Source organism: Mesitornis unicolor, unplaced genomic scaffold (assembly GCF_000695765.1).
Source record: "Mesitornis unicolor isolate BGI_N332 unplaced genomic scaffold, ASM69576v1 scaffold44066, whole genome shotgun sequence".
Lineage (NCBI taxonomy): Eukaryota > Metazoa > Chordata > Aves > Mesitornithiformes > Mesitornithidae > Mesitornis > Mesitornis unicolor.
Window position 1 is genome coordinate 1,126 of NW_010192519.1, and position 14,580 is coordinate 15,705.

The window sequence follows — 14,580 nt, forward strand, 5'->3', positions numbered from 1 at the left end:
CATGGGGTGGATGCTGCAGTTGTTCATTAAAGTCTGCTTGCCCGTGACAGTGGCATTTTCTATGGGGAGAGATGCTTTTGTGAGTGGTGGTGTCCGCTGAAGCGTTTTTCACATAAAGTACAGGGAGGTGTTATTCCGAAGTATAATTAGGCTGTATTTTTAAAAAGGAAAATATGAGATAGGTGTGATCCTAAAAATTGGGCGTGTTACAGGTTTACAGACTGCTCTGTCATATGAAGAAAATATTTAATAAGTTCTGAGCCAAAAAAAATAGTGATGTAGTTCATTTAGAAATACAGAAGTTTGTTACAGCTAGGAGTTAAATAAAACCTACTGGTGCAAATATATTTATAGTTCTAAGTGTGTGCTAGATTAGAAATAATGTATGGCAAAGAATTCGTAAAAGTGAATACAGCCCAACTGTAGCTCTTGAAAACAAATCCATAATGTTACAAGGCATATTTCTGTACTATAATTCTCTAACTAATATCTTATGTCTGAGGGCAGTTCACTAGTAATGAAGAATTGCATCTTTCCTCCTGTCTGCTTTTTTCCTTTTCACGGATTAACTGTTCATGTACAAGATTTGTCCCTCTCTGCTTAGCAATCATGAACAAGAGCATGCAAAATTACTTTTTTTTTTTCCCGCCAGAAGCTCTTTGTAGATGTTTTTCCGTTATTTCTGGTTGAGAGTTTTGCACAGTCCTACAATTCAACTGGTCTTGCAGCTCGCTGTGTATCGGTGCCATGCTGTACTGTGCATTATGAATATTACATTCTGTTTCATTGTTGGTTTTGTTCTTCAGCTCTTTTTGGGAACTTGAGCTTAGTTCAGTGATGATCCCCACTCACAACAGTTGAATTAATTAATGAATTAGTTGTTGTTTTTGTGTGTGTGTTTCAGGAACAGGGTTTGCTCTACAACAGTACCAGCTTTTAATTTGCATCCCCCATGGTAGTAATTGAAGTAAGATACTGAAAAGGCTGAATTTACTTAAACTTTAGACATAGATTATAGAATAGACATCACCTAAATTGTTTAGCAAATTATTTTTCCAGAACTTGGTTATCTCACCTAATTGTATACAGCAGGATTAAAAAATACTTCATTCTTTCCAATTAGCGCCACTGTTAAGCTATCATCTTGTAGGCTAATTGCTCTCCATTTTCTTCAGTGTAATAGGTTTGTGAATGATGAGCTAAATACTCCGGTTTAGGAAGCATGAAAGCTGAAAATAGTTTGGCAGATTATCCAGTAACTAATGTTAAATTCCCCAATTAAGAAAAAAAATCTTTCTCTATTGTCAACCATCACTGAAAGATTTGTGGAGTTACAATTTTGGTGATGGTGTGCAACCTCAACAAAGAGCTTTGCTTTCTGTGTGACTGTGTATATTGTCTGTTTTCAGATGAAATTAGTGCCCCCATGATAGTTACCTATTCAGATGGCTGGTTTTACTTTTAAATGTGAAAGGCTACCCTTTTTGTAAATCTGAAATTGCCATCTTGCTTTTGTAAATGTCTTTTCGGCATACAAAAAATAGCTTTTGCTGAGGAGGCTATAAAATGGTATAAACGTCATAGTTTATGATTCTGCTTAAGACTGAGATCCTCAAAAGCCAGTGGTCTGTGTCAGTATTGTGTTTTAGAGAGTCTTTGTGTGAGCTATCCAGGAACAGGGTTGCTGCTGTCAGTGCCCATAACCATTCGGTCAGAGTTATGCTTACTTTTGCCAGCCAATCCTGACCTATCCTCACTCCCTGTCACTTGGAGCTGTAGAGTTAGGACGTCTTAGCAGCGGTGATCTAAGAAGACAAGAAAGTTGGGCTTAGGTCTTTTGCATTTTTGGGTATGTGCTAAACAAGGGAACTATTGAAGAGCAGTGATGTTTGGATGGAGCTCACCAGAAAGCTTACATGGAGGACTGCTCTCTGGTAAAGCATGGCAGGATGTCTGCTGTTTGAATCCTGTTATGGAGAAGACAACACTGCAGGACACTGAGGTAAATATCTGTCTTCTCTCCAAAGGAGGAAGGTGGCCTTGATTCACCCTGAGTCAATGGAGGCACCAGACATACAGATGATAAGCTTCAGTGTTGTTATGTAGTGCTGCCTTTTAAGATACTGTATGAAAATAGAAGTAGAAATAGTAAAGAACAACGTCAAAGGATGAGTAGCTATGGAAGCTGACCAGTACTCAAGAAAAGTAAGATGGTCACTTGGTCATGGTTAGGTGACACCTCAGATGGAGCAGACCACAGTAGGACATGGAGTGCCAGTTGGTGAAACTCAAGGAAGCAGGGCTTTGGCACTGGGCATGTTGTCATTGTGAAAGATGAGCCCAATTGAAACTGTGCTAATGAACAGAATGCAAAGCATCAGGGAGAAAGGAGGTAGAGGATGGTGTTTTATAATCAGGTATGCTTAACGTCAATAAGCAGTAAAGAGCAGAGCTGTGAAAGTTTGTTTCGTTATCCTTGGTATGTTTGTGTGTATGTGCCTTCTCTACTTTGGGGAGAGTACCTGACAGCTCGGGCTCCATCTGCCGTGGTTCACATCTGTGCTGTGTTTCATCTCTCAAGTGAAGAGGTAGCATTGCTACCTTCCTTCCCATGTGTGTAGAGAGGCTGTGGGATGCAGCCACCCAGCTCTTCCCTGAATCATCTAAGAAGTTTCCTTCTTGTACCCACCCTGGGTCTCTGCAATATGTTGTGACACTACTTCACAAAAGTGAAACATTGATGTTTGCCAAGCATAGAAATTACGTTTGCAAAATGTAATGGATCTATCCTGAAACTTGTCTAATAACAGTGGGAGCAATAAGTGTAGCTGATGAATCTAAACCACCCAGCTTCAGTTTCTGATGCTCCAAAAGGGAGATGAAGTACTCTAGAAAAATGTGTTGATTACTAATTCAGTTTAGGAACAGAGATGTTTGCAACTAATCAAGCTGCTTGTAGCATGAAATCAGGGTACAGTGTTAAACTTTGATAAGGCAAATGGGATATGTTCATCCCATGTAACCTTAGCCATCCACTGCATATGTTTATTATGGGAACACTGGATTTCTTCTTTTCATACCCCCAGTTTTTGAACTATGTGACCAGTTGGATGACGACTGCATTTTCTTTCTCCTTTGCTACTTTCTGTGTTTTTTCTCCCTACACTGAATCTGCTGTTGTTCATTGTTGTTGTGCCTCTCTTGCTTTTCATCTGTTGCATTCTTCTGTTTTTTCTAATAGCTTTTACACTGAAGTCCTTCTCGTCTGTGCTAGGTCCAGCTACTTTTACATACACTAGGAAAGGAGCAGCTGAGTGGAAGGAACATTTTTTGATGGATGTGTTTTGAAGCATTTCAATGGCTGTTGAAATTTATTTTCTTTCTTGGGCTGCTGTTCTGCAAACACTTACAGCTGTGTTTAAGCTTCCTACCATGAATACATCCTCAAATGTCAGATGAATGGCCATGTATGCTGCGGTATATATCATAAGCTCTGGAGGGCAGAGGTATTCATTTCATGCTTCCCATACAGTGCTAACCATTCTCCTAAATCATTCTGTAATTGGATAAGCAACAGCAATAGAGTACACTACTATCCATTGGCTCTTTAAAATGAAGCAAAGTTTTCCTTTTATCATATGATAGTTATTACCCATCTCTAATCATGTGAAGCTGTGAAAGTTTTTTGGGGAATATGTCTCAGAATAACTGCATTAATGAAATTCAGCTATCTGTCAGTAGGTATGTCCCACCAAACACAAAAAAAGCTGTACTACAGTATTAAATAGTTGTTGGGTTTTTTTGGATATGTTAGATATTGGGTAATACCTCTTTTGGAGAGAGAGTCTGCCAATAGAAAGCTACAAAAGAGATCTTGTTTTTGGAAAGCTCATGTTGCATATCTTTTGTTCGTTTTGATGTTTCTCTGCTCTCTGACTTAAACAAACATTCCCTTGTCCTTCACTGAAACTTTACTCTACCCTGTCCATATGTTTTGCATTTCAGCTGAAAAAAAAGACATGGCACCATCTGCTGCTGAATTAATTCAGGTTTCATCATCTCTGACTTGATCATCCGTAACTGATCTTGCTTGGGGCAGGCTGAAATCTGTAGTCTTGCTTTCTAGGAAATAAACTTCGCTTTCCACCACTCATATGATGTAAACACAAACGCGTCCTTTGATGGAGGAGAAATTAATCCTAGTCAGACATTGCACTTGATGTCATGTGTTCCTTGCCAAAAAGTTATGTTTTGAATTTGGGAAGAAGAAAAAGCAGTGAGTGGTGTGCACGAGTGGTCTGTTCGTGCTTGTGGATGAATTAGATTTTTAAGTTAACATTTCTCAAATTTTGTAGAAGACTTGAGGCTCTACTTTAAACATCCATTGAGTTATTCACCAATTTCCATTTAATGCTGTTTTCACAGAATGTTAGGACTTGAAGGGACCTCGAAAGATCATCCAGTCCAACCCCCCTGCCAGAGCAGGATCACCTAGACCAGATCACACAGGAACACATCCAGGCAGGTTTTGAATGTCTCCAGAGAAGGAGACTCCACAACCTCTCTGGGCAGCCTGTTCAGTGCTCTGTCACCCTTGCAGTAAAAAAGTTTTTCCTCATGTTCAGGTTGACCCTCCTATGCTCCAGCTTGCACCCATTGCCCCTTGTCCTGTCATTGGCTGTCACTGAGAAGAGCCTGGCTCCTTCCTCCTGACACTCACCCTTTACAAATTTATAAACATTAATGAGGTCACCCCTCAGTCTCCTCTTCTCCAAGCTAAAGAGACCCAGCTCCCTCAGCTGCTCCTCATAAGGGAGATGCTCCACTCCCTCCATCATCTTTGTGGCTCTGCGCTGGACTCTTTCAAGCAATTCCCTGTCCTTCTTGAACTGAGGGGCCCAGAACTGAACACAATATTCCAGATGTGGTCTCACCAGGGCAGAGTAGAGAGGGAGGAGAACTTCTCTCAACCTACAACCACACCCCTTCTGATACTACTTATGCTCTATGAAGAGTTAGGATTTATATTGTTGGCCTACACATTGTTACTGAACTCAAGGCTTCACATTTGCAGTTTTTCTGTGTGACTTCTGTAAATTCTTCTGTAGTGGCTGAATGGCCCTTGTGCTTGGAATCAAGGGAGCTTTGCTTCCTCCCTCTGTTTGCTTTAAACATTTTATACATCACCCTTGCTGCCTGCTCAGAGATGGCTCTGGAGTTCTTGCTTTCATGTTCTGTTACCTGCGTACTGCTGGGGAAATAAAGCCATTTTAGGTGTGTTTTTATCGGTTACAGGAAAAAATTCAGTATCCTGCTATATCTGTGGCTACTGGAGCAGAATTTTTTTTTGTTATGCTAATATTATTCCCATGTGAAATGCTTGCAAGAAGTTAAAAGTATCATTTGAACTGGTGAACAAGAAAGTTTAATTAGAAATCAAACCAGATCTGAACAACTCCAGCAAGAGTAACTACATGAGCTGTGCCTTTTTCTTGTGCTTTCTTTTTCTTCTAAAATTTTTCTACGTCTTTGTTCATTTTTTTGCTGTCCTTCCTTCTTTCTTTGTAGTTCTCCATGTTTGTTTCCTTTTTTCCCTGGTGAAACTTTTCTGGAATACATGTGTCTGCTCCAGCGTGACCAAAGGGAGAAATGCAGCCTTATTTTTCAAACGTGTTCTCTTGTTTTATGTGTTTACCATAGCAACAAGATGCAAATGAAGAACAATGAAAGGGGTTTAACATCAGTTTAACTCACAGTGAGTTTAATGCATAGAGAAGGTCTGTTCAATATGTATTTCAAAATGTGAAAAACTGCTGATTCAGAGCTAATGATTAATTAGCAATAAGTATTTCCTGGATAAATTCTCTATGGAAATAAGGTGTGAGGAGGGAGTACCATCTGGTCCTTTATTTTTGTTGGTGTCCTCAGCAGATTTGGTAAAGTCAGCCACTGCTGGAATAATTGATTTTTGTTTAAAGAACTTTTTTTTTAATCAGCTGACAAATGCTAGGCTTGCTGTTTGGGACAACGCACCCTTTAAGCATCTTTAGGCCTTTAAGTCTACCTAACAAAAATGAATGACATATCCCTTGAGCCTGTTTACTGTGGAGTTTCAACACAGAAAACTCAGAGCAACACAACCTTAGTAAAAGGTTATGATATTATTGCTCTGCTATACACAGCAGTTCAAGTTGAATAGTGCATTTCCATTGTTGGATTTAAAAATGGGTTAAAGGACTTCTTGTCAAGGTAATTTTTTGTGTCTCACTGGTAGTTATTACATTCATGCTGTTGCAGTAACTCTACATAGTTCAGTTGACTAACAAATACCTAACTCTTTGCAGGACATTAGATTTAATGCAGATTTTCCATAGTCGCTTTTAAATACTCCGCGTTTCTTGAAATGCTTTCTCTTGTATACTGTAGCTTTGAAGGACACTTATTTTCCCTTTCACTTACGTTCAACATAATTGAACCTTTAAAGACATGAATAAAACATGATTCTCAAGGTGAATGAGAGTTAAAGGACTATAGCATGCTTTAGCTTGATGGTTCAACTACCACAGCTGAGCACATGGAAGATTATAGCTAATAGGACTAGACAGAAAACATTTCTCTTTTGTGAGAGATCTCAAAGTCTGACACTTTATTGTTTCTGCTCTGGTTTCTGTGATAATAGAAGAGTTAGATCAAACAGGTTTTTATGTTGGCCTGGTCTAATTTTATTTGAGGTCCTAAACAAAGGTCTTCTACCTCTTGGGTCAATGCTCCAGCCACTTGGTTATTGTTGTTGTTTAAGCCTGTGTATTTTTTTTCAGTGACTATTTTTTCCTCCCATTTCTAACCATGTTAGTTGTCTTTTGTTTAATACTTCAAAAGTTAAGTTAAGGAGGCATCTTAAGCTGAAAAACTATGTAGCTGTGGAGTATTTATGTTGGTCAAGAGACTATGCTGAAGTACATGACTTGTTAGCAATTTTGATTAAAGGGTTGTGCAAGTCATCAGTAATAGTTTAAATCATAAGAGTATTCTCTAGAAATATATTGCAAATAATGAAAAGTAGTCTTATGTAATTCACTTTCTGCTAAGAAATGTCCCATGTACAGTTTAACCCTTAGCATTGTATATAACGTAGGAACCCAGATAAGCCGCTTTCTTTGAAGCATTTGGTACCACGTTGCCTGTGAGACTGCATCTTCTAGGAATAAAGTGATAGGGAGGTAGACTGACTTAAGTAAGATGTCTTTATATAACTTATTGAAAATAATGAAGTTACTTATCTAATTAACTTTGTTTTTCAAAGCCAGTAGTTCTTAGCATTCATTTTGTTGAACATTTATTTGTTCCCTTTAGCATGGGACTAATTGGGAGATGAGCCCTGAGACTTTTTGTGTCACTCTGAGTAGCTCATTATCTTGGAGTTCTTGGAGTTGCTAATCTCTCCCTCAATAGTATTGATTAAGTATATTTGTCTTCCTTTGTGCTTGATTCTGTCCTGGGACAGAATCTGTGTCCCCCCATCTCCACCCTCGTGGACATGAAAGGGCTATGAGTGTAGGTAGTAAATCTTTTGTCTTTTTTAAATATTGTTTTCCTGCTCTTCCCTCCCCATGCTCCGCAGGCGCTTTGTGTATTGTCCTCTCAGAATTATGTCATAAGCTCCTCGAGCCAAAGACATAGCTTCAAAGTATAGTAAACACAGTGTAATATAAATAATACATGATGTAGTATCATGAGAAAAGCAACTGCCACTAAAACACCTGAGTTAGTCATTACTTTCTATGAAAAGTATTACAATGAAAAATTCTGGTTTGCTAAACCATGTATATGGCTTTGTTTCTCCCTTCCCCCACTATTTGTTTCTGTGCAAAGGGAAGAAAAATTAGGCCTGTACCAGGCACTTTGATCTGTAGGAAATCGCTGACTTTTTTTTTTTTTAAATCTGCTAAGCAAAGCATACATTGCTTCATTTTTCACTCTACGTAAGTTGTCCAGGTAAGGTTTATTTCACTTCCTGGGCTCAAATGCATTCCTTTTGAAGTCTGGTCTTTAATTCTAAGTACATATGAAATCATAATTTTTAGACACTGGGTCTGTATTGTGAGGAGCGGCTGAGGGAACTGGGGTTGTTTAGCCTGGAGAAGAGAAGGCTGAGGGGAGACCTCCTCACCACCTACAACTACCTAAAGGGAGGTTGTAGAGAGGTGGGTGCTGGTCTCTTCTCCCAGGTGATGGAGGACAGAACAAGGGGAAACGGCACCAAGCTGTGCCAAGGGAGGTTCAGGTTAGAGATAAGGAGGAAGTTCTTTACTGAGAGGGTTGTCAGAGGCTGGAACAGGCTGCCCAGGGAGGTGGTGGAGTCACCATCCCTGGATGTATTTAAAGAGTGGGTAGACGAGGTACTTAAGGATATGGTTTAGGGGATAGACAGGAGTGGTTGGACGTGATGATCTCGGAGGTCTTTTCCAACCGAGCGATTCTGTGATTCTGTGTGATTCTGTGATGCCTTGATATCATATTATATCATGCATGTGAATAACTGGTATATTTGGGAAAGGTTGATTTGTTTTGTAAGCAAACTGCTTGAAACACATTAAAGACTAGAAAAATATTTTCATGTTGGGTTAAGGGGGCGTAAATATCTGAATATATATTTTTCTAGACACAATAGAGAAAAGAAGGATCCTACTTTTAACAGTGAAGAGGTAGTAGGTCAGAGAGAAGGCCACCTGTTCAATCTGTATGACTTAGAGCATGGCCTATGCTTCTGTGTAGTCTAATCAGCCAGCCCATCACTCAGGAACAATAACATTGCCATTCTGATCTTCACTAGCAGAACTTTAAGTTTCACAAAAGTGGATTGGTGTTCAATGAGGTCTAAAATGAGACCTGAGATAGGGCTGAGCTGGTATTGACATGTAAACTATTTGACAATTAAATACCAGTATAATTCAACACCCTTTAAAAAATTTTCTTGGTAAAAAACCCTAATTCAAAAAAACACTCCCAAAAGTCTGAAGCTTTTGGGAGTGTTTTTTTGAATCAGGGTTTTTTTGGGGGGAGAGGTGCATGTAGTTGATTTTTTTTGTTTGTTTTCTTTCTTCCCCACACAGTCCGCCAAGTGAGCTACACTGGGTGGTCACCCAGTCAACCTGCTGTCTTGGCTCTGCATTTTAAAGTGTCGCTGCAGATATATTTCATTGTTGTTGTTAGTAGAGCTTCTGGGGGATGGATGGACTTTTCCTTGTTTTCTAAATGTCAACAAGTAAAACCTTGGTAGACCCTGAGGAGGAAGAAATGTTGTACAGCTGAGAGCTTCAGATGAAAGTGCTTTGTTCTGTGCTTGCAGCCCTGAAAGCAGGGCTGGCCCATGCCAGGCCAATGCTGCTGTTGATTTTTAATTCTCATGACTGCTGAGATGCTTCTTTGGGAACAGGGGACTTGCATAAAATGGCGTCGACCTACATTTTGAATGATAGTTGACTGAAAATAAAAGGGCCGGTGCGCTCTCTGCTGCTACTGTAGGCAAGAATGCAAGTGACTATGGATAGTGCCTAAAAATTAAGCATGAAACAGCAGTGTTTTATTGTGGCAGAAGAAGACACCTTTACCTCTTGTCCTCTCAGTGTGAACCTCAGTAAGGAGCTTGGCTCTGTCTTCTTGGTAATCTTCTCTTCTATTGGAAGAGAGCAGGCAAGGTCTAAAAGCCAGGAAGAGACTGCAGAGCTCTGTGCCTACGATCTGTTGGAAAAGGTGAGATATGGGCCACAGCTTCAGCAAAAGGGATGCACCCCCTTCTCCAGATGAGTTTTAAGTATGGTGGAGCAGATTCTTAGGGGACTGACCATCATCCAGCAGTGCTGGGGGTATGGCTGCTATTAGAAGGTAGTGTGGTAAGCGTACACACCATGAAGTATTGGAGGCTTCTAAGGTCTGTTCCTTCCCCTCATCCAACCCTACCCCTATGTGTTCTGAACACTTACTCGTGGTAGATGTGATGTTGCTGTGAAGGCATTTGGAGTGTGATTCAGTGGTGGGTAACAATCTGCTTTCCTCTTCTCCTAGTGGGAATACGTGGTGGTCATCTTCTGCCTGCATTGCCTCTGCCACAGTTTATGCTCCCTTATTCTTTTGGCCAAGCTATCAAGAATAATTAACCTCTGTCACTGCTTAATGTTTCTGTGCTTTTCAGATGTTTGTGCTGTCCTTGGCCGTCTCATAGAATAATGGTGTCTGTTTCCCTCTCCCCTCCGTGACAGTTCATGCTTCATTCTGTCAGCTCTTCTGACTTGCTCAAACAATATCTTCTGTAAGTCAGGAAGAAATGCATACAGTAGCCAGTGGTTTATCACATGAGGCATGTGATAATCTTGTGAATACAAGCCAGAGCATCAGTTACTTATCTTGAAAGTTTCTTGCAATTCTTTGGAAATAAATTCTAATTTGAGCATTATCAGTTTTTGTCTTGTCTATGAAAAATTGATTTTAAGATCTGATTTATTTCTCCAGGTTTGTGTGTTTGTATAATGTGTGTGGAGCACTGGGCAAAGTTAACATTCAGCTTGGTTTGTACTGTTGGATATCTGCCTAGTACCTGCGTAAAAGCTGTCTGGTTGAAGTTCAGTCTGTTTAAAACAGGAATGTATTGGTAGACTGAGGAAAGTGCTTCAAAGCTCATAATAGCATCTTTGGAGGATACATGCTTTTCATTTTTCAGATTGCAACTAAGAAATGCTACTGGCTCCCAGGTTTTATCAGATATGTCAAGGAAATTTGACTAATTGTAGTCTAGCCGGACAACTGACTTTTTAAATATATGTATATTCTGTAATTTATACATGCATTTTTCATGTCAAGATTAAACTTGTTTTTGCCAAGGCTTTATGTCTAACCAAGGAATATGGGGCAGAACACTTGTAACATGTGGCATTGTTTTAGTGCAAATTGTTCTTCTGTTTTGCTGCCTTCTTGGTATAGAGGGGGATGGTCACTCCTGCACAGCAATGTGTGTGAGAGGTCCTCTCCCTTGCTCAGAAGGTACGTGGGTTGGCATTATGTTATTTTTTCCATTCTGTTAATAAAAAATAAACTGTAGTATCTTGACTGTTAACAAGCAAAAGAGCAATAATTTGAATTCAGTGTATTAGTGCATTACATGCTCTAGTGATAGTAACTGTAATTCAAATACTAAATTTGCAAACTTGTTTTTCTTGAGTCACTCTTGCTATTTTCTGTAGGGTGTAGGGTTTTTGGTTTGGTTCTTCCTTGCCAGCTAATAACGCATTGGCCATAACACATTGTAAGACCTTTTCCCTCTGAGTCACTTTACTTTTAAAGTGCGATATAAAATTAGGTTGTTGAGGTTTATTTTCCTTATCTGTTTGTCCTTTAAGGCTGACAGCTCCATCTCTGGAGATCTTAGAAGTAAATGAGAAAGGAAATCAGAAGTAAGTAAATCAGAAGGAAAACTGCTAGCTGAACCAAAGACATGGGTATATTAATATGTGAGCATTAGTGTTGGTTGGTGTAAAGTGATACTGGATGGATAACTTATATAGTACTGCTGGGAGAAATAGCTGAAAGCAATTTCTGTGTTTAAGGGATCTCTCTCTGCTGCAGCCATTACCAGTACTGTGAGTTCTCTGGACATACAACTACCTACTGTGGTGGGTAATGCCAAATACCCTGTATACATTAGTGTCTCTGCTTCTGCGAGCCAGTGTGAGCAAATGCCCGCTTAGGGGTCATCTCACTTCCGAAGTATTTATTCAGTGTTTAACGAAGCACTCCTGTTGCTTATTCATGTAGGTACAAGTGGAGCACAAAGGTAGGGGATATCTTCAGTTAATTTGGAAATGGCTGAAGAGTTCTGTTCCCAGAGGAAATGGACTTTCAAAGCTTTCCCTTTCTTCTCCCAGAGGTAGGTAGGAATGACCTAGAGCTAGGAACTTAGCAGTTTCCAGTTTTATTGTGAATTCTGAAAAGTTCAAGGACAGCCAGAGCTTTTTTATTTTCTTCTAATCCTTGTTCAGTTCAGTGTGCTTGTGACTGATGATCAGACCGAGAGCCAGAGATTGCACAAGGACCTCTTATGTGGGGTGTAGGTTGGTTGGTTGTTTTTTTCTAAAAATGCAAACCCAATTTATTTTTTTTGTCAAGGTTTTCTCACTCGTTTGAGTCCTGGTCTAGTTTTTTTACTTAAAATTGTTAACTAAGGTAGATGACAAAGGACTTAAAATATCAGATTTTATTGTTTGTTTAAAAACAAACCCAACATGGTTCCAGCAAGACTTGCTAGAGGTGCTGAAGCTAGCAGGTCCTGCTGTGGCGGCAAGTTTTAGGTGGAACGTCACTGCTGTACTGTTTTCGAGCTGCTGAGTCTTTGTGTTGCTCCATTTTTGCTGCCTTTGCGAGACCCCTCTGCCAACACTGCTGCTGTAGATGAGAGGTCAACAACCTGAATGCACTGTTGTGCAGTGGCTGCCTGGGAACAGAGTGCTGAATTCTTTTTGGTTTGAACTGAAAACTGTTGGTGGTACCTCCAGATCAGGAAGATGATGGGTAGTATAGAAAAGACACAAGAGATCGTGCACATTTTTTTATCTGACATACTGTGTAATGCCAGTCAACTGGATTTGGGTGAGAATCCAATTATGTGTTTAGTTAAAAGCATGATTGTATGTGAAGTGCAACCAGACTTGACCTCAAACTTCAAGAGACAGGGAAATCCTCTGCTTTCGTTAGTTCCAGGTAATCTCCCTCCCTGTCCTGAATCTGTTGCTCACTTAGAGTCTAGAAATGGTTAACTCTGGTAAGTATAGTTGGGAAATAGGCTATTTGGAGTTTCCTATGGGCCCTGCTAATTATTCATGTGATGAGGCTTACATAAGGGCTGCATTGCAGTTACACTTCATTTGATGACAGAGTTCTGTATTTCTGTGTAAACAAAAGTCAAGTGATAAGGCATGGGCAAGCAAAGTCTATAGTTGAAATCTGGGAGAAAACAGACTTTTCTGGGAGGATCTTAAGGTGGTGCTATCTGCTTAACCATCATGTTTCTTTAAAAACAAAAAACCTTACAGGATTTTATTTTAAAAGGGAAAAAAAAAAGAACTGAAAGAGCCTTCGTTGCTATGACTGTTCCTTGCTTTAGCATTTCATCACATTCAGTGGTGAAATCAGTTAAATCGTACAATTAAAATTTGTGTTGCATGCATTAGCAAAATTCTAAAATTTAAAACGGCACAGAGATTTTTCTCTTTAGCTTTGACACAGAAATTGTAAAAGCAGACTGTCATGGAAGAATTAGAAGTACCTGTTTTAGAGAAATCTGAAAATTCTGGAGAAAATAAATAGTATTGATCTAACACCCTTTTAAGACCTTGCTTATTACTTTCTGGCAGTTTGTATAGAGCACCAGTTAGCTTAAGAAGTTTTGACTAAATATTCAAATTTTCTTTCTGAATGTCTTTTACCTTAGCATATGCTGGAATAAACAATCTTCTGCCTCTTGACCCTTGTGCGTATAGGTGTGGGAGGGAGCTGCCTGGTTCATAGCAGTTGGCGATGCTGAGTTTGTAGCTTGTGTTATAACCCATTCTTCTGACTTCTTGATGCTGGTGAGGAAAATGGTCTGAAACAGCTTTAAAGTTCTGGATTAATATGTAGATATATCTGTCTGTAGCTTTTGGTAAATGTATGATCCTTTATGAAAGCTTTATATAAGCTTTAGCGTAAGACCCTCCCTGGCTTTTAGGCACTACCAGGGTGCCATTATCACATTATTTAGTACGAGCTCACAGTTTTCCACTTCCCAGCAAAATTTCTTGTTAGCTTAGGTATTGATCCTGGAAAACCTTGTGTGCAGCTCCCTTTGTGTACTCTCCTGTTAGGTCTCATTTAGGCCAAAGGGGTTCTTATTTTGTCTGATAGTAAGTGCTCGGAGGAATGAAGTATTTGGTTATAAGTTTTGTATCAAGGACTATAGCCATCTCAGTTGGTTCTACTGTAGTCCTGATAGGTGAACGGTTACTGTAATCTTAAATTTCTAATGCAATTTGAAACAGATTATTTTATGTAAGAATAGTTGTTTTGAAAGCATCTGTGCTACCTCCAGTGCATAAGACTATGAACTCTCATGCAGACAAAGCACAAGTGATCCGCATTGATGATTTCTGAGAGCAGCTGGGAAATGCCCAATTTGGAAGTATTATGTGCCAGGAAGAGCTGATTTAATTCATTCAAGACAAAGAAATGGGTTTTGACCCTGAAGAAGCTTGTCAGGACAGGCTTTTCTTTCTGTCCCCAAGGAGCAGCAGCCAAGCGTTGAGCAGACTGAAGTGATCCCAGGATCAGGTGTTGCTGCTGTGCGCGCTGGAGCCAAGGGAGGCTGGCAGAGAGGAGCAGAGCAGTGCCCGGGCTGGCAGCTGCGCGCAGAACAGGAGGATTGTTCCAGAGATGGAGACAGGGCCTCCTATGCCTGTAATGTAAAATTGAGAAGTGCTTTTCATTTGTGTGACCTACCTTCCTTTTTTTTTTTTTTTTTTTTTTTTTTTTTTTTTTTTTTTTTCTTTTTGTGTT

General features: G+C 39.7%; 1 protein-coding gene across 1 annotated transcript in view; it reads left to right on the plus strand.

Annotated features, from left to right (window-relative positions):
- Positions 1–9,567: 9,567 nt before the first annotated feature.
- LOC104542723 (kinesin-like protein KIF21A) overlaps positions 9,568–14,580 on the plus strand; it is a 30,937-nt gene continuing 25,924 nt past the window's right edge. The window contains exons 1-2 of the mRNA XM_010187118.1: positions 9,568–9,753; positions 14,310–14,481. Of these exons, the coding sequence (XP_010185420.1) occupies positions 9,568–9,753; positions 14,310–14,481 (358 nt within the window). The remainder of the gene's footprint in view (positions 9,754–14,309; positions 14,482–14,580) is intronic.